Genomic DNA, 21,026 nt, shown 5'->3' on the forward strand with positions numbered 1-21,026 from the left:
TAGACACAATCAGCTTGATGGGAGGAAGCAGAGGGTGACGGTGGAAAGTTGTTTTTCAGACTGGAGGCACGTGACTAGTGGTATTCCCAGGGCTTGGTGCTAGGCCCATTACTATTTGTCATTCATATCATTTATTTGGATGAGAATGTACAAGGCATGGTTTGTAAGTTTGCAGATGACACTAAAGTAGGTGGTGTCATTGACAGAGAAGATGGTTATCAGGATTTATAGAGGGATCCTCATCAGCTGGGTAAGTGGGCTGAGGAACGGCAAATGGAGTTTGATTCTGATAAGTGCGAGGTGTTGCATTTTGGGAAGATAAATGGGGGTAGGACTTTCACAGTGAATGGTAGGGCTGGGGGAGTGTTGTTGAACAGAGAGACCTAGGAGTACAAGTACATGGTTCCTGGAAAGGGGTGTCACAGGTAGACAGGGTGGTGAAGAAGGCTTTTAGCATGCTGGCCTTCATCAGGGCACTGAGTGTAGAAATTGGAATGTTATGCTGCAGTTGTACAAGACGTTAGTGAGGCCGCATTTGGAATATTGTGTTCAGTTTTGATCACCCTGCTATAGGAAAGATGCTATTCAGCTGGAAAGAGTGCAGAGGGGATTTATGAGTCTGCTGCTGGGACCCAAGGGACTGAGTTATGGAGAGAGGTTAAGCAGGTTGGGACTTTTTTATTGGAATGTTGGAGAATGAGGGAGAATTTTATATAGAGCTATATAAAATCATGAGGGGCACAGATAAGGTGAATGTGCACAGTCTTTTTCTCAGGGTTGAGGAATCAAGAACTAGAGGATATAGGTTTAAAATGAGGGGGGAGAGATTTAATAGGAACCTGAGGGGCAACTTTTTTACCCAGACAGTGGTCCGTATATGGAATGAGCTGCCAGGGTAAGTGGTTAGGGCAGGTCCATTAACAACATTTAAAAGGTACTTGGACAGGTATTTGGATAGGAAAGGTTTAGAGCGATATGGGCCAGATGCAGGCAAATAGGACTAGCTTAGATGAGAATCTTGGTCAGCATGGATCAGTTGGGCCGAAGGGCCTGTTTCCATGCTGTGTGACTCTATGTCTCTAAGTGGGCTCCATTTAATACTGAGATGAGGAAGAATTTCTTTTCAGAAGATTGTCAGTCTTTGAAACTTTGCCACAGAGAGCTATTGGGGAAAGAGTCCTTGGGTATATTTAAGCTGAGGTGGATAGATTACTAATCAGTAAGGGAATCAAGGGTTATGGGGAAAGAGCAGGAAAGTGGACGGGAAATGTGAGATCAGCCATGATCCTATTGAATTGTGGTGCTGGCTCAAGAGGCTGAATGGCCTACTCCTATTCTGACTTCTAGTGGTCTTATTGACAATAGTATTTCCTAATGTAGTTCTCAAATCATAATGACAGAATTGCATTGAACAAATAAGCAGATGTCTTTAACCCCTGAATCTGGATTGCACCCAGAGAACACTCACACAGTTCATAACATCACCTAAACTTGCTCGTTCCTTATATGCTCATGAAATGTTAGACAAGCTCCTGGAAAAATCTAAACAAGTCATTGCTGGCTGTAAATAAGACATTGCCCTGTGTGGTGGGTCCTTATAATGTGGGTCATTTTAGTTCCTTTTAAGTGTGCATTAAGCTTTGCAGAATATAGATCATAGCTCAACAATGGCATCAGTTTCTCCATTAAGCTATACAGTAATCTTGCTTTTAAGGACTTACACTGCCCTATTTCTCCTTTTATGATAGTAACTCACAGGTGTAACAATGTGGAAATGAATCAATTAATCATGGTTTTCATATATGTATTTATTCAGTCACTCTTATAGCAACTGGTGTTACCACCACTAATGATAATTATTAAGATGTTTTATTCCATAGTAAAGACAAACATACATAGTTGCAGCTATGATCAGATTCATTTATTTCATTCATTTCACTTGACACCAAAAATAAGACAGTTGAAATCCACCTTCTCCTAAAAGATTTTGTATTTACTTTTAGTTTTAACTAATGCATTCCTCTCCACTGACATAGCTGCCAAAGTCAACCTGATTATGCTAATAATAGACTTTCATTTAAATAGTGAAGTTCACTGATTCTTATTACTCTTACCAGAGTACAAATGACCATAAGTATGACAGAACCTTAACTTTAAATATCACAGAATCTCAACATCAGCTCGTTTATAAAAGTATTACAAAACTATGATATCTGAGCATACAGAATGGTGTTGGTTACTTAAAATTAAAAAGTGTGATTGAAAATTGTGTTGACATCCAGCTTTGGATAAACTGCATTTTCATCTCTTTAAAACAATAGGAGTTGAAAGCTTGTAGATGAATCTCTGAAACTCAGAAATGCTGTAAACAGTGAAAAGGGACAGTAACTTGCTTCAGGTGGGCAGATAACTGAAATGGTTAGGGACATGGCAAATAAGATTAAACCAAGACAAGTGTGAAGTGATTAATATTGGTGGAAAGTTTGAGGAAAGTCGATTTAAGCTATAAAAAAGAAAGTGCAAGGATGGAGAGGCTTAGCTGGGGAGTTGGGGTGTGGAGGAAATAGTGTTGTGCTACCTTACGATTTCCCAATTTAAAAAAAATGTATTTTCAAGTATCTTGATTGCCTTGACTGGTCTTAATACTTGAATACAAAATTGGCCTGGTGGAAGGAGACAGAGGGTGGTAGTGGAAGGTTGTTCAGATTGAAGGCCTGTGAGCAGTCATGTACCACAGGGGTCGATGCTGGGTCCACTGTTGTTTGTCATCTATATTAACAATTTGGATGACAATGTTGTTAACATGGTTAGCAAATTTGTAGATGACACCAAAATTGATGGTGTAGTGGACAGTGAAGAAGATTATCTAAGATTAAAACTGAACCTAGATGAACTGGGGAAGTGGGCCAAGGAATGGCAGATGGGCAAGTGCGAGGTGTTGCATTTTGGTCAGTTAAACCAGGGCAGGACTTACACTGTTAGTGGTAGGGACCAGGAGAGTGTTGTAGAACAGAGATACCTAGGAGTACAGGGAACATAGTTCCCTGAAAGTGGTGACACAGGTAGACAGGGTGATGAAGAAGGCATTTGGCATGCTTGCCTTCATCAGTCAGGGCACTGAGTACAAGAGATGGGATGTCATGTTACAGCTGTACAAGTTGTTGGTGAGACTACACTTGGAGTAGCGTGTGCATTTCTCGTCACCCAGTTATAAGAAGGATGTCGTTAAGCTGGAAAGGGAGCAGAAAAGATTCACAAGAAGGTTACTAGGACTGGAGGGCTTGAGTTATAAGGAGAGGCTGGATAGGCTGGAACTTTTTTCCCTGGAGCATAGGAGGCTGAGGGGTGACCTTATAGAGATACATAAAATCATGAGGAGCATAGATAAGGTGGATGGCCACAGTCTTTTTCCCAGGGTAGTGGAGTCTAAAACTAGTGAACATAGATTTAAGTTGAGAGGGGAAAGATTTAAAAGGTACGTGAGGGGAAACATTTTCACACAGAGGGTGGTTGTATGGAACGAGCTGCCAGAAGAAGTGGTAGAAGTGGGTACAATTACAATGTTTAAAAGACATTTGGACAGGTACATGGATAGAAAAGGTTTAGAGGAATATGGGCCAAACACAGGCAAATGGGACTAGCTCAAATACACAACTTAGTCGGCATGGAAGAGTTGGGCCATAGGACTTACTTCAGTGCTGTACAACTCTATGACTCTACAACTGTAGTCTCTCCAGAACTGTAAAGCTCCAAGAACTGAGTTCCTCCAAATTGGGGTCTTTTATGCATCTCCAATTCCCTTCACCATGGCATGGGTGGCTGTGCCTTTAAGAGGCTTAGATCTTCAGCTCTGTTGTTCCCTCTGTAAAGCTCTGTGCATATCCTCTCCTCTTTCTCCTTTAAGATGCTCCTTATAACCTACTTCTTTTACACTGCTTTATTTTTTTTATAGCTAGCACATGCAAAGATTGTGATTGTCAGGGTAATCATCACAAGTAATGTAACAACTGTGTGTTGAGACACAGTGGTGTTGCATTAACTGCGTTCAATCTGATATGTTTCAATTCAGTGGAACAATACAGCTGTAGCTTGGTTCATTTTCATTCAGTGCAGCTGTCAGTTTAGAGGATTACCCTGATATTTTACAGTTTGTGTATCAATGTTATTGGTAGCATTTCTATTTAGCTAGATAGTAATACAGGTCTTAGGGCCTTTATAATCAGGTAATAGCTGCTCTATATAGTCTCGCTCTTTGATGGGTTGGTCCTCCCCTCTCTGTCTGTCAGATTCTCTCTCTCTGTCTGCATATTATGCTCTCTATGACATCAAGCTCATGTTTTCAGTGAGTATTCTGCAGTTGCCTTTCATTCCAGTTTCATTAGTGTCTATTCTGTTCTATTTAACTGTTACTCTATATTTCAAGAACATGTGCTGCTGGATTAACTTGTCATAATAATTGTTAGCTCCCTCTAAGATGAACTGAGATCATTTGACAGGTTTATTTGCATAAATATCTTTCTATTCCTCAATATATTTCCTGCTTTCCTTGCTTCTTTTCTAGTTTCCACTTTGCACTGACTGCAAATGTCAGACTATGTTAATCGTCCTTAGATTAAATCTTCATTTAACATATCTAGATCAATTTATCAAAACAACCAATCCTTGATTTTTTGGGTGACCTATGACCTCAATTTTCTTAAAAATTGACAATTGTCTTGAGGAATGAATGAAAACATAACAGATCATTATAGTGTTAATGGCTCTTAAATAAATATCTTACACTACAACACTTAAAAAATAATTAATTAGCTGTAAGTGCTCTGAGACATCATGGGCCCCATTGTAATGTAAGTCTTTCTTAATATGGAAATGATATGTTGAGTGTTGCATCCTAAAGCTTGAGAACTGACTAACGGTTTAGTTCACCTAAGTGAGAACAAAGAAACAAATAGAATTCTTTTTGCTTCATATACCATCTGTGGTCTCGTCTATTTCAGTGAGTTACTCGGTGCATGTTGACATTGAGAAACTTTGTCTGAGAATTTTACCATTTGTCTTACACTTCAGCATTATTGTATTAGATATTCTTTGGATATGTTAAAGATTAATCACCAAACACATATGGCAAAGACTAATTATCTTGTTAGTTTGGATGATGGTGATCAGCTTATGTTAAAGGAGACAAGCATACTGCAAGATGCAGAACTGGGTAAATATTTGGAAGTGTTTGTTATTTTTGATGTTGTATAGCTATTCGCAAGGTGGTAGTTGGCATTAATTCCAACTCTTTGTACTGCATTTCTGATTTGATGAATGGGGAATTACCCATTTTCTGTTCATCTCATTATACAATTGACTAATTGAGATCAGATATATGTGAGGGGGAACCACCGGCATAAACCCAACTATTTCTGTTGTGCAGTTCAATATGCAGTGTATGTACCTACAGCATAAAATATTAGAGCAGATACACAAGGACATCTCAATCTCAACTTGACCAAAAAGTGAGATTAATAAAAAAATAGAAATAAGGAAAGGACTTTTGTGGATGAAAAATAACCAATGTAGGAACTTATGTAAATCTGCCTGTTCTTTTTGTCTGGAAATTCTGAGTGATTTGAGAAAAGCTACAATGGACTATAGTTGGCTAGTATATCTGTTGGCATTAATCAAGTTCAATGGCACGGGTTCAATGCTACAGGTTCAATGCTTCTCAAAAAAAAAGAATTGTCCAAATATTTTCTGGATGTGCAAACACAGCAGTGTAGCAGTTAGTGTAACGCTATTACAGCACCAGCAACCCAGGTTCAATTCCGGCCGCTGTCTGTAAGGAGTTTGTACGTTCTCCCCGTGCCTGCGTGGGTTTCCTCCGGGTGCTCCAGTTTCCTCCCATGTTCCAAAGACGTATGGGTTAGGAAGTTGTGGGCGCCAGAAGCGTGGCGACACTTGTGGGCTACCCCCAGAACACTCTATGCAAAAGATGTATTTCACTGTGTGTTTCGATGTACGTGTGACTGGAAAAGATATCTTATCTTAGTGGCACTGGGAAGGAAACAAGATGCTGGGAGGTGGGCTGTGAGGGAAGGATCCGAGGAGGAGAATGTGAGTAAGATTGTGTGTGTTGTGGGTGAGTGCATCTCTGTGTGCTTAGAGTCCCTGTGTGTATTAAAGTCTGTGCATCAAAGCCTGGTCTCCAACTGTCTTGGATCTCCTTGCCATTGGACTGGGACCACACTCTGTCCAAACCATATGGCAGCTGGTGTGAGAAAGCCATCCTCAATCCCAAGGCACTGCCTAAGAAGAGAAAATGACAATTAACATAGTCAGCATCTGTTCCTTAAACCATAAACACAGTTCTGTAGTTGCGAGAGTCCTTTCATATTCAATGAAACAGGGTCTTCACCCTATTCAACCTGATTCATTCTGACTTTTCCAGTATAAATACCATTTCCTTGATCCAGTCTATTATCCTTGATAAAGCTCTGAACTTCACAGCTTCTACCTCCCTATCTCTATCTCTCTATTTGTATCTTTCTCCCTCCGTACATGGTATTTCTGTTAACAATCCCCATCTTTTAAATTTCATGATTCAATCTTTGTTATGGTTCATTTTCAAATTCCTAACAGAGCAACAAGTTTGCCTTCTGTAACCCCGAGATGTGATGAAGATCTACTGATTTACTGAGCCAAGAAATCACTTAAAGATATTTGCAAAGCCTTTTGTTCAAAACAAGCTAAAAACTTCCAATGTGCAAACACACACACACACCCACACACACACACACACCCACACACACACACACACACACACACACACACACACACACACACACACACACACACACACACACACACACACAGAGTATCTTTCATTTAGATGTTCCTGATTTATGTCATATTCTATGTTGGAAAAAGGGATCTGGGACATAAGATTACTGAAAGATGGGTGTAGGACTATTTGTGGTCATTAGCAGGACATGGTAGCTAGGAATTGGCTCTGATGGCACAGGAATACTGAGGTAGACACGGCAGGAATAATGAAATGGCTGTTACTGTTGGAATCTGGTATTATGAGAGAATGGGAATCATACACTGTTTTTCCATGGGGATCTGAAAATAAAAATGTCTCAGTTTCAGGTATTCTTCCCTCTAAAGAAGACTTTTTAAAATAGTTATAAAAGGTATCATTTCTTCTCACCAGTTTTCTGACAAAGAGCTGGGACTCTTCTGCTCATCCATTGAAGAAATAATCAATTATAGGACCAAACATTCATTCCTATAAACTATTCCCAAACTGATGAGAAGGGAAGTCTGAAAAGGTGATGGTTAAAATGAGGAAGAAATGAAAATTAACAGTTGGACCCAGACATTGACTGACTGTGAAGATAACTTTGGAGTGGAAAGACTGACAGCATGGGTCTGGGCTAGGGAGACTGCAAGCCAAAAATACAAATACTTGCATTTATATAGCTTGCATTTATGTGCTTATCAGTTCACCCCATAACATCATAAAGTTTTACAGCTAATTAATCACTTTAGAGTCATTGTTAGAATGTGGGAAAAGTGTCAGCTAGTTTCTACGTTGCAAGTTCCCACAAAATCAATGTGATAAGGAGAATAATTTGAAAAAGAAATTAGAAAACGTTATTTTGGGAAATAAGGCAGCCAAATTGTGTTCAGCAAGATCTTAAGGCAGTAACAAAACAAGCAAATGTTCAATTTGTTTTTTGCTGAGATTGGTCAATGGACATAATCTTCCAGTTCTTTTCTTATACCTCTGAGGACCTCAGTATAATTATTCAATTCTGACAGTGTAGCACTCACTCAGCAGCCCAATGAAATGTCAGTCTGGTTTATGGGGCTGAAGTGCAAACACTGGCAGTAACGACTGCCTACCCCACTGGGGTCTCCAAGGTCAGCGTAGGGGAGGGAGGGCAAGGGTTTTGCATGATTTAGGCTCTGCTGCTCTGATTGTTAATGCTTCTCCACTCTGATTGGAAAAGGAAATATATAGCTGCTTTGCTGCCAAGGTGTTGTGCTTTTGGATATATCCCTGGCAGCAATTTGCTGTGCAAAATTTCATAGAAATTTGATAAGCTACTGCACCATTTGTCACCACTCACAGCAGAATCAGGCGCAATAAAGGAACAGAATAGACAATGAATGTTATACATATCTCCAGGAATAAAACAGAAGATGCTAGAAACTATCAGGCAGCATCAGTGGGAAGAGAAGCAGAGTTAATGTTTCAGGACAAATGAAAGCTCTCTCTCCCCAAATATCGCCTGACTTGCTGAGATGGTAGTGAAAGGGCGGGCACAGTAATGTAGCGGTTAGCGTAATGCTATTACAGCGCCAGCAACCTGTGTTCAATTCTGGCCACTGTCTGTAAGGAGTTTCTATGTTCTCCCCTTGTCTGCGTGGGTTTCCTCTGGGTGCTCTGGTTTACTCCCACATTCCAAAGACGTACAGGTTAGGAGCTTGCGGGCATGCTATGTTGGCGCCGGAAGTGTGGCGACACTTGCGGGCTGCCCCCAGAACACTCTATGCAAAAGATGCATTTCACTGTGTATTTCAATGTGCATGTGACTAATAAAGAAATCTTATCTCTTGTTTTACTTCTGATTTCCAGCATTTAAAGTATGTCTTCTTGCAGACCTCTTGGATCCTGACTGTCTTAACTATCGTGTGCTTGGAGATTATTCATGCCATCTCCAACTAATTCAACCCCTCCCTGACCCCCTCCCTGCTCGCCACCCCCACCCGTTTGATTTTTATCACTGGGGGGAAGGACTTGATCAGAACTAAATGACCATATTCCCATCACTGCCACACAGAGATTTTTACAGTAACCACCCCACATTAATTGCATTGAAATTTTCTTTTTCATAATGTGCTGTATTTATTAAATAATAAACACTAAATATAAGAACAACATTTACACACACTATTTCTTAGAATCATAGAATTATTGTGACACAAAAGGCCTTTTTGGCACAGTGAATTCATGCCAGCAATACCGTCAGTCCCATTCCTTCATTTGTTCCTCATTGTTCTGCAAACTCTTTTCTCTCAAATGCCAATCCAGTTCCCATTTGAAGGAGCTAGTTTATTCTGTTTCAACCTCCCTTAAAGGCAGTGAATTTCACACATACATACTCTCTGAGTAAAATATATTTTGCTCACACCCTCCCTGAATTCTTTGCCCAAAATTTAAAATCCATGCACCTGGTGCTTGAACACTAATTGTACACCTCCATCAAATCTCATCTCAATCTTTTTCGCTCCAGGGAGAAGAACTCCAGATTTTCCAGTTGAACCATTTTGCTGAAATTCCTCATCGCTGGAAACATTCTAGTAAATATTTTCTGCATCTTCTAGGACCTTCAAATCCTCCTTAAAGTGTGGTGACCAAAACTGGACACAATACTCCAGTGTGTCTTAATCAGTATTCTGCTCAGGTTCAACATAACCTACCTGCTATTGCACTCTGTGCATCAGTTAATGAATCCTGGAATCCCAAATGCTTTACCAACCATGATCTCAACATGTCCTGCCACTTTGAAGGATGTGTACACACATTAATTCAGATCCCTTTGTTCCTGCACACCCATCACAACTGTGCCATTTAGCCTATATTATCTGTCCTTACTTATTTTGCCAAAAGTGTATTGCATCAGATTTCTGTGTATTACATTTTATTTGCCATGTGTAACCATAACCCAGCCTATTTATGTCTTCTTGCAATGTATTACTCTCCTCCTCACAGTTTAGCACACTTCCAAGATTTGTGTCATTCACAAATGTGGAACTTTTACCTTGCACACAGTTACCATGCTTTAGTCATTAACGTATGTCAACAACTGCAGTGGTCTCAGCACTGATCCCAAGGGAACACTCCTGTCCAGCCTCAGAAACAACTATTTACCATCACTCTCTCCTTTCTGTCTTTAAATTAACTTCCCATCTATGCTGCTTCCAAGCCTTAAACCCAAGTGCCTCAGTTTTGCTAGCCAGCACTTTGTGTAGGAGTTTCTAAAACAACACCTGACTTCTACCACATTCCCTAAATCACCGTTTTCTGTTACCTTATAAAATGATCATTCAAGTTAGTCAAGCATGATATACACTTACAAATGCAAATGCCTATTAATATTTTTTTTGATTATTGTTTCTAAAAGTTCCTCCACAGTCAACTTGACTGGTCCCTAGTTACCTGACATGCTCTTACAGCTATTTTTGCACAAGGATGTCATTTTCCAATTCTCTGGCACCTCTTCTGTATCTAGAGAGGACTGGCAAGCAATGGTATTGAGGCCAAGATTGGATCAGCCATGATCTTATTGAATGACTGAGCAGGCACATTTCTGCTCCTGGTTCCTATGTTCTGCAATCTTCATGCTCAATTCCCTCGGCAACCAAGGATGGACCTCATCCAGACCAGTTTAGTTTAAGTGTAGCCAGCCTTTCTAGTGTCATCTCCTTATCAGTTGTCATCATCTGTGCCATCTCCTCATCTACTGAGATTTTACCACGATCCTCTTCCTTACTGAAGACCAAAGTAGTGTGCCCATTTAGTATTCTAGCAATGTCGTCTGTCTAAATGGCCCACCCCTCCATTTATTACTTACATGCCAAAAGAAGATTTTAGGATTCCCTTTTATGTTAACTATCTTTATATTTAAGCAAATTTACATGTAGCTGCAATGTACATATGTACATGTTATAAGTTAGGATATAAGATGTATATTCGTATTTTATAGAGGTTTATTGTACAGTACAGGATTAGATCTACAGACCTATTACAATGAAACTATATAACCTGTGTATATAGTGTGTTTGATATTTTGTAAACAGCTTGACTCCCTCTCAGAACTGTTTTAAGCGCGTTCTCGCTGTGAGTGACTTCTTAACCATTTTTGTAATGGAGGCAAGATTCGTTCCTAGTACTCAATTGAAGAGATGGTATAACAGACAGCCCAGTTGCACCATCGTCCATCCCATCCGTCGCAACCCTTGCAATCTGACTCCTATCCCTGCCAGCCGGCGTTGATGCTGATGAGATGTGGCGGACTGGGTTACATGGTCCCCCTTGGACTCTGATCCGGTCGGACATCCAACCCCCATAGCTCCAGGGTGGAGCTCCAGCCCCTCGGCTCCAGGGTGGAGCTCCAGCCCCTCGGCCCCAGAGAGCTCCAGCCCCTCGGCCCCAGGGTGGAGCTCCAGCCTCTCGGCCCCAGGATGGAAGTTCAGCCTCACCCCAGCGGCGGCCCCAGGATGAGGCTCCCAGCATCCCTGCTGCCCCTGCCCCTGCCGCCTGCCTCCCACAGCCCCAGAATGGAGCTCCGGCCCTCGCTCAGTCACGGGATGGAGCTCCAGTCTCCGGCCCCGCGATAGAGCTGCCATTAAATCTAAGAAGCGACGCTTTTCCTGAACCGGGAGGTTCTTCTGGACGAGATTTCAGCGCCGGTCACATTTGGCAGAAAACTTTGGAGATGAAGGTCACCCGTTGTGGCCGGCTGGGGTTCCTGGGGCAAGGCGCGGTGGGACTGCCGGTCAGACTCCTCATTACAAGCGAGGGGCGCCGAGTGCCTTCTGATCCGAATGCGATGTAGGCATAAATCAACCAGTGAAGGATCCTTACAAGGACAAGGCTGTCGTTGTCTCCCCGCGCCCGGTGGTTCTGAAATGCCCCGGGATTTCTGTATCTCTCCGTTTACTCCTATTTACCTCTGGGGACCTGTGTTTTTTTTCATGGAGTGGTCTGTATTTATAGCGGGGGCTCTGTGCAGGGAGGTGAGGTTTATTTGCAGAGGGCATTATTTTAACAACAGCGGCTACGACATTTGCGGTGGTTTTTGTACAGATCATTTGATAGTTGCAGGGGATGTTTGCGGGAGGGTGCTATTTTTTCATTGAACTATACTTGGAGCGAAGGGGATGGTTAAATGCTGAGGTTAGGGTGATGTATCTGCAGTGTGTTGGGGTGTGTGTGTGGGGGGGGAGGGGGATCGGGGTGTATTTGCAGGGGGCGCCCCTGCAAGGGCAGAGGTTGCGTGCCAGTAATCCCAAAGTGCGCGCCCTGTCACTGTGAATAAGGAACTCAAAGGCACGTCAGAACGAGTCAGCCCCAACTCAGATTGAACCGTGGGAATCTCACGGAGGAGGAGGAAGCGGAGCCCACATGCTGAATAAATCAGCAATGCATGACACGCAAACTCTGGCCGGGGTGGGGGGCGGGAGCTACGGAGAACGTGAAATGTTCCGAATAATCCCCGGGGACTTTACAGCGTTTACTTGATCTTCCAAGAACCTCATTGCGAGCCCTAGTGTTGGCAGGTGGCTGAGGATTCGGCGGCTTGCGTTGGAGGATGTAGTTCGGAGAGTCGAAGCAGTTAAAGAATAATCGGGGAGGAGAGGTACCCTTGGAAGCAGGAGTCAGCAGATTGCTTCTAAATGTGACTTACACCGCGGGCGGACAGCGCCCGGCGTCCAACAGAACTGCGAGTTCCGGAGACTAGCATCTTGCAGGAGCCCGCGTCGGTGTGTGACAGATTAAGGACGAGCAATCGCATTTAGAGGTAAGTTAATCGACGGGAATTAAGTTGCTGCAAATATTTCCATCGGTTACGGAAATATCCCGCAAATCCGAGGGCAGCAATTGCACGGGTGGGAATGAGCAGCAGGCAGAGGAACCTTTAAAGCGCCGGAGACTGTTGCGGGGGAACCGACTCCTGCTCTGGGAGTGCTGGATGCAGATGTCACCGCCCTGCGAACAGATACATGGCCTGAATCCAAGCGAGCCCTGTCTCGCTGCTGGTGACGGACGCCATTGTACAGCCTCTCTCTCTCTCTCTCTAACTGCTTCGACGGCGCGCCCTGAACCTGCAACCCTAATTTGGAACTGCTAGCAACTGGGCAAGATTAAAACCATTCGGCTATCAATAGGGCTCTCTGAGATCTCACTGTACCCTTTCGACTGAAGATGTAATTGATGAAATAAGGGAACGCGAGAAACTTTTGTGTATTTATGTATGAATGGGATTATAAAAATGCGCGCAGGACAAAGGGGGGGGGGGGGGGATCGGGTCACGGTGGTCGCGGTGTGATCGGCACATCACTTTACACCGGTCCAAAAGTCATTGCCGTGAGCACTCTGCCCCCTCCGTCAATCGCTGCCCTGATCTTGTCCGTGTTTCAGAGTTTAACTGCTGAAGGGCACCGAGGAATAAAGGACTCCATCTCTGTCCCTGTGGCTTGGTTGCACGGTCTGGGAGCGCCGGAATCAGTCAGTAGCTGGGTCGGCCGGTCCGATGCCAAACGCGCCAAATGAGGATATAGGGGATTTAAATTAACAAAAAAAAAGAGAGGGCGACAGGGGAGGGGAGAGCGAAAGCTTCTCGCTGTAAAATGAAGCAGTCTATTGTGAAATAAAAACTATCTGAGAAACAAGGGGTTAAAGAGACGGAGACAGGTAAGCAAGTGCTGAGCCCTCCCTGTAGGCAAGTGCACACTGCATATTCAGGGAGAATACGAAAGGGTTTCAACGTGTTAGGACATGGCACCTCTCCGCTCTTAACTTTACCAAGGCAGTAGATCGACTGATGGGACCTGGCACCTTTGAATGGGGGGTTTAAATTTTCTATAAAATAGAGGTTTTGTAGGGTGGGTCTAGTCCACATGTCAAGGACTAAGATCGCGGTGTGTTGGCAGGTGGCTGTGTTCCTCTCTCTGGGCTGGTGACAAGAAGCAGGTACCCCACAAATGTAGCTGCACAGCTTTAGTGCCAGGGAGTTAGGGACCTGGCGTTCGGCGTCTTTGGGGTCGGCAGTCCTGGGGATCTATAAAGAGTTTCTTGATGTGTCCCCACGTTTAACTGGAAGGACGTGTCACCGAGCTCTAGCCTTGTCTCCAGTTGCAGGGTGGCTGTCAAGCATCGCTGGGATGTACACGGCAACCGATTTCCAATGGCGTCTGCGGAATGCTATTCCCGTCTGGAAGTGAGGGACAACGACCTCGAGCTCACCAGCCACGGCTCCCGGCCCCAGCTGACGGTGAACGGCGACGCGGGCGCGCCCTGCACCCGCAAGCTTTCAGCACCGCGGTCAGCTCCAGCGCCCAGCGGCGACCCGCTGCCCCGCGACCAGGAGCAGGAGACTTCCTTCATTTCCCGGGTGGACCAACTGAGCGCCAATAGGTGCTCGGCCAGGCCAGGGGTCGTGCCCACCCACTGCGGCCGGGAGAGACCCCACGAGACGTCGCCTCGCTCCGAGGAGGAGCCCGAACCCGAGGCAAACGGACAGTCAGTTGACTATGGCTTCATGGTGGCGCTGGTTTTTCTGGTGGCCGGCATCACCCTGGTGGTTATCGCCTACGCCATTCCGAGGGAGTCCAAAGTGGATCCGGACACGGTGACAGCCCGGGAGATGGAGAGGCTGGAGTTACATTACGCCCTCTTGGGCTCTCACCTGGACAAGTGCATCATCGCTGGGCTGGGTCTGCTGACTCTGGGAGGCATGCTCCTCTCCCTGCTGCTCATGGTCTCCATCTGCAAAGGCGATCTGTACGGCAGGAGGAACTTCATGGTGACTGGCAGAGCCAGGAAGACCTACGGGTCCATAAACCTGAGAATGAAGCCATTGGACGGCGAAGGTCATCAGTCCTTGGTGGAGTCGGAGGTGATCCAGGTGTCCGAGAACCTCAGCCAGACCGGCTCCTGAAGAAGCACGGAGCTCATCTACTCCCGACCAACTCTTAGTTCCTTCAAACCTCCCTAATTAAGAGAGTATTTAAATGCATGTATTTATTATACTTTTTTTGTGATGCAATGAAACATAACAAACTCGGGGCTTGCTCTGTGAACCTCGCGGCCAAACTACGACATTCACCAAACGATGAAAATCATCATCAATCCAATGGATCCAGTCCTTCGTCGGGCAGAGATGGCGTTAAATTCATGTCATGTCTCGTGAAATTTAAAGAGGACGGTAGTTGGGGAGGGAGTGGGAGAGGGGTCGGTGGTTGGGTGGGAATCACCCTTGCAGATTGGAGTGAATCTGTGCAGACCTCAGTGGGTCTGCTGCTAAAACGTGTAATATATTACGACGCATTGCATCATCTACAGGGTCCCAAACATATTCATAGAATTGTTAGCACACAAGAGGCTATTCAGACTGTCGAGACCAAGCCAGCAATTTTCTACGGGATAGTTACCAGAAGGATTTGATCCCACACTAGTTTAAACACATACAGATTGATCACAGACCCTTGGATCACAGACAGATTGTAGCTCACACATTCTGATCACAGAAATATAAACACATATGTTTCTGTAAACCTTTCATGACTTTAGGATGCCTCAGAGAGCTTTACAACTAACTACTTCCTGAACTATACTCACTATTATAGCACTGTGGCAACTTGCCCACAAAGTGAGCTCCCACAAACAACAACATGATAATAATTACTGCTTACCAAGGGATAAGCATTGTCCAAGTTACAGGAATCACTCCCTTGTTATTCATGAGACTGAGAAAGGGATGAGCCTCAGCTTAGCCAAAAATGGCATCTCAAACAGTTTCACATCCCTCAGTTCTCTACCAAGTGCATCTGTCCATCTTTTGTTCTCAGGTCTCTGGAGTTGGCCAGAAGTCCCTCATGTACTGACCCAGGCCTGAGGTACAATACCTTGTGCACACTAGATCCCACACAATCTGCACTTCACACATTGGTTCCCACCGCAATGACATCCTGTACAGACTGTTTCCACAACAACTTTTTCAGCGAGCAGGATCCAGCATTATCTGGATCTAACCCAGACTGAACTACTACATCCCTGGGACTTCAGCAAAATTTTACTGATGGCCCTACTGAGAATGTGGTTGAGTGTGTTATGTTACAGTGCCACACAAGTGCTTTATTTAAATGTTAAATAATCAACGTTCTAATCCCAGTACCTGTAGTTGCCAGCCAAGGGGTTAAGCAGACTTTTCTAATCTTTTAGGTCGACTGGGACAAAAGCTTGAACTCACTTTACAGTATTTTAAGGAGAGCTTTTCAGATAGTAATGTTGTGAACTCAAATGGAACAACAAATGTGAACTCTGCTGCTATAGAGGTCAATTTCTTTGGGAATTCTCCTATCAGTAATGTATTACTGGCATAGTAATAGGGTTTTTAGGGTCCCTATAGGATCTAATAATAGGGTCTTTAGGGTCAGAGTAATAGACCTTTTTAGGTCTCAAAAACCTTAGGAATGTTGCATTAGCTGCATTAATGCTGCATTTCTAGGGATTATGCAGTCTATCTGCTGAAGTTGCACTGAATGGGTGGGATTACCTCCATAGAAATTTACCCCCACTCAGTCATTCTGATCAGGTTGAGTTCCCAGCCTCGCTGCTATTAGAGTAGAAGTAATTCAAAAATGTACCAGATAAGTGTTTTTCTGTCAATTCCAGCATTTTATTGCTTATGGCTACTTGCCCTTGAGGAAGCTAGTGGTGAAATGCCTCCTTAGGCTGCTGTAGCTTTGCAGGAGGAAAGTTCTCCCACAGTGCTACAAGGTCAGAAGTTGCAGGACTTTGAGAAAGCAGCAGCAAAGGAAATGATGGGCACTTAGTGCATCCTTGCAGACTTTCCTGGAAGATTCTTACAGTCCACCCATTCTCAGTTGCTGAAACAAGTCTGAACCTTTTGTCTTTGCGATTGGACACAGAATCCATTTCATGTATCGAGAAAGTAGCTTGTGTGAATTTCACTAGATTAGAACTGACCACCGTATTTCCATACCTAAAGAATGGTGCTTAATTTACCTTTACTGTACTTTTTGCAGGACCATACATCAGGCATCTCATAGCTTAGAACTCTTTTGTCTCTTCCCTGTAGGGTGCCTGGCCTTAAAAGTCATACTGCAAATGGATCAATTGTTCTTGGGTAGGAAAGGGAGGGGAAAAAAATCATCCAATTACCATCTCAGGAAATCGTACCTGAAAGGGCAGTTCTAGTGCCAACATTCATTCCCTCACACATAAGAAGTAACCCCTATACCCAGCAGTTAGCATTCTAGAGAGGAGAAAGAAAAAAATGGGAAATTCAAACAAGTATGGATAAGATTGGCAGCCTTTGCAACATGTACCCAACAGTGTCTTGATCCTATTGAATAAAATATACAGCACCTCTCAAGGTCAAAACATTTCAAAAGGAATACTGTACATATTTAATATGTTCAGAAATCCTTGGGTCAGGATATATATATATTGCATAATATATATATATTGTCTCTAAATTATGCAATTAGCCTGAGGCCCTCTTGTTGTTATAACAGCTTCACTGTATTCTGGACGGTACCAAAACATATTGCTGTACATACAGTCCATTACATATATATTATATAAAACTGACTGTTAGCAGGTAGGAGACAGTTTTTTTTAAACTTTTTTAATGGTGCAATATTTCAGATGTGTAAATTAATTTCTCAAGCACACTTTGCTGGTGGGGAATGTAGCGTTCTCAGAAGAGGCAGTAAGCTTTTGATAAAACACTACAGCACCTGAATTGCAGGTTTTATTATGATGCTTGAAAAATTGATGAGATGTTTCAAAATTTATTCATATGTTTGGTGGCAATTCTCAGCGTAATCACTTTTTAATCATTTTTTAATCATAATGTAATCAGTTTTCTGCTATGCCTACAAAGATCATGACATAATAAAAACATGAATGAAAGAATCCTTTGATGCAACTTCCATTTCTTTCTCTCTCCTGGTAATTATTGCTTTTTCAGTGTGTGAAATGGTAACGCTGGGAGGTCGATACTGCCTTTTCTGATGTTTTTGATTAGCAGTCAGTACTTTGAATTGTAGGAGAATCATGGATTCAGTGGAACAAGCAGGACAGGGGAGTTGCTGCCAAGATCATATCAGCTAAGATCTTATTGAATAGCAGAGCAGACTCCAGGGGTCATTTGGCACACTACTGCTCCTTCTTCTTATGTACTTACCACCTATGGCTCAACACTGTGTCATAAGTTTGGGAAGTAAAGTCCTATTCAAGGGACTTGAGCAGGAAAATCAGGACCAACACTCTAATACAGTCTTTCACGAGCCATTAAGCTGAAGCCTCATCTTCCCTCTCAGATGGACATAGAACATAGAACGTAGAACATAGAATATTACTGTACAATACAGGCCCTTCGGCCCACAATGTTGTGCCGACCTTTAAACCTCGCCTAAGACTATCTAACCCCTTCCTCCCACATATCCCTCTATTTTAAATTCCTCCATATGCTTATCTAACAATCTCTTGAATTTGACCAATGTACCTGCCTCCACCACTGCCCCAGGCAGTGCAGTCCACACCCCAACCACTCTCTGGGTAAAAAACCTCCCTCTGATATCTCCCTTGAACTTCCCACCCATTACTTTAAAGCCATGCCCCCTTGTATTGAGCACTGGTGCCTTGGGAAAGAGGCGCTGGCTGTCCATTCTATCTATTAATATTTTGTACACCTCTATCATGTCTCTTCTCATCCTCCTTCTCTCCAAAGAGTAAAGCCCTAGCTCCCTTAGTCTCTCCTCATAATGCATACTCTCTAAACCAGGCAGCATCCTGGTAAATCTCCTCTGCACCCTTTCCAATGCCTCCACATCCTTCCTATAATGAGGCAACCAGAACTGGGCACAGTACTCTAAGTGTGGTCTAACCAGAGTTTTGTAAACTTAGAAGAACTAAGGGGATTATTTAATAGAAGAGACAGTTAACTCTACCTGATCTCAGGATTATTTTTTTTATTCTTCAGTTAGCATCATATGATTGTTATCACATTGTTGCATCTTGTTTTGCATAAATTAAGATAAGATATCTTTATTAGTCAAATGTACTTCGAAACACACAGTGAAATGCATCTTCTGCGTAGGGTGTTCTGGGGGCTGCCCGCAAGTGCCGCCACACTTCCGGCACCATTTCTTATATCATATCTGTGTTTATTGGTGGTGAAGTGCTTCATGATAAGTTCTGATATTGCGAAAGGTTCTGCAAACTTCTCCAAAGTTTGGTTAGGCCATATTTGGAGTATTGAGTGCAGTTCTAGTCGCCGCATTACAGGAAGGATGTGGTGACTTTGGAGAGGGTGCAGAAGAGGTTCGCCAGGATGCTGCCTGGATTAGAGGGTTTTAGCTATAAAGAGAGATTGGATAAATTTGGATTATTTTCTATGAGCATTGGAGGCTGAGGGTCAACCTGATCAATGTATATAAAATTATGAGAGGCAGAGACAGGGTAGACAGTCAGAATCTTTTTCCAGGGTGGAAATGTCAAGTACTAGAGGGCATAGCTTTAAGGTGAGAGGGGGAAAGTTTTTTTACACAGGGAGTGGTAGGTGCCTGGAACATGCTGCTAGGGGAAATGGTGGAAGGAGATACGATAGCAATGTTTAGGCAGGGAATTGAGGGATATGGAGCACCATGCAGTTTAAATTGGCATCATGGTCAGCACAGACATCATGGGCCAAAGGTCCTGTTCCTGTGCTGTACTGTTCTGTGTTCTATGTAATTTTAGATGCCACGTCTAAGGTTACAATAGATCTGGGAAAGTGTGCAAGGGAATGGCTGACTGATTTAACTGATTTAAAAGTGAACTGATTCACTTTGTGAAGTTAAACAGTGAATGGCAGGGCCCTGGAGAGTGTTATTGAACAGTGAGACCTTGGGACACAAATACAAGTAGATAGTTCTCTGAAAGTGGATCCACAGGTAGACAGAGTGGTGAAGACAGTGTAAGGTATGCTTGCCTTCATTGGCCGAGGCTTTGAGTGCAGGAATTGGGATGTCATGTTACGGTTGTACAAATTGTTGGTTAGGCCGCTGTTGGAGTATTGTGTGCAGTTTTGGTCACCACACTATAGGGGGAATGTGACTAAGCTGGAGATGGTGCATAAAAAGTTCACAGGAATATTGTCTGGACTGCAGAGCTTGAGTTATAAGGAGAGGCTGGATGGACTGGGACTGGTTTCCCTGGAGCGAAGGAGGCCACTGGGTGACCTTATAGGGGGTTTATGTAATTATAAGGGGCAATTATAGGATAGATGGTCACAGTTTTTTTCCCAGGGTAGGGGAGTCTAAAACTAGGCATAGGTTTAAGGTGAGGGAGGAAAGATTTAAAGGGGATCTGAGGGGCAAGTTTTTCATACAGAAGGTGGTGAATATGTGGAATAAGCTGCCAGAAGCAGGTACAATTGCAGAGTTTAAAAGACATTTGGACAGGGATATGGATAGGAAAAGTTTCGAGGGAAATGGGCCAAATGCAGGCAAATAGGATTAGTGTAGAGAGTCAACTTGGTTGACATGGATGAGTTGGGCCAAAGGGTTAGGGTTTCAATGGTGTATAACTCTATGAGTCACTATGAATCTATGTAGGTTTTCTCTGTCTGTTGGAGTCAGGTGTTTGAAGCCCTCATCTGCATTTATGCAGTGACTGGCGTATTGAGCTGCTGGATCAACTGCCTTAGCTCTGCAAAACCCTTAATGCCAGGAGAGTCAGAGATGGTAGGTTGACCTGGTACATGTACGTGTTGCCAAGTTTCTGATTGTAGCAGTAGGTTTATCCAGTTTCACAGGACCAGGGGAGTTGTTGTAATCAGAATCTGTTGTTCTTTATTTTGGCATTAAACTGGCATAGTGGATATGGAAGGAAGGGAAACAGGCAATAGTGTCATGAAACATACAGAGATTAAAGAGGAGGAGGTGCTTGCTGCTTTACTGCGAATAAAGGTAGATAAATCCCCCGGGCCTGACAAGATATTTCCTCGGACATTGAGAGAGACTAGTGTAGAAATTGCAGGGGCCCTGGCAGATATATTTAAAATGTCCTTAGCCACGGGTGCGGTGCCGGAGCACTGGAGGGTAGCTCATGTAGTTCCGTTGTTTAACAAAGGATCTAAAAGTAAACCAGGTAATTACAGGCCAGTGAACCTGACATCAGTAGTGGGTAAATTATTGGAAGGTGTTCTGAGAGATCGGATATACAAGTATTT

At 43.4% G+C, this 21,026-nt stretch overlaps 1 protein-coding gene across 1 annotated transcript; it reads left to right on the forward strand.

Moving 5' to 3' along the window:
- The first annotated feature begins 12,129 nt into the window (after positions 1-12,129).
- Positions 12,130-17,687, forward strand: tmem74b (transmembrane protein 74B). The gene is made up of 2 exons (XM_052030961.1): positions 12,130-12,581; positions 13,916-17,687. Exon 2 carries the CDS (start codon positions 13,968-13,970, stop codon positions 14,718-14,720), a length of 753 nt encoding a protein of 250 aa, XP_051886921.1. The 5' UTR covers positions 12,130-12,581; positions 13,916-13,967; the 3' UTR covers positions 14,721-17,687.
- The last annotated feature ends 3,339 nt before the right edge of the window (positions 17,688-21,026 follow it).

This window comes from Pristis pectinata, chromosome 16, assembly GCF_009764475.1.
Source record: "Pristis pectinata isolate sPriPec2 chromosome 16, sPriPec2.1.pri, whole genome shotgun sequence".
Taxonomy (NCBI): domain Eukaryota; kingdom Metazoa; phylum Chordata; class Chondrichthyes; order Rhinopristiformes; family Pristidae; genus Pristis; species Pristis pectinata.

Excerpts from the sequence above, each read along its gene's own strand:
- tmem74b (XM_052030961.1), top strand. The coding sequence starts at position 13,968 with ATGGCGTCTGCGGAATGCTATTCCCGTCTGGAAGTGAGGGACAACGAC.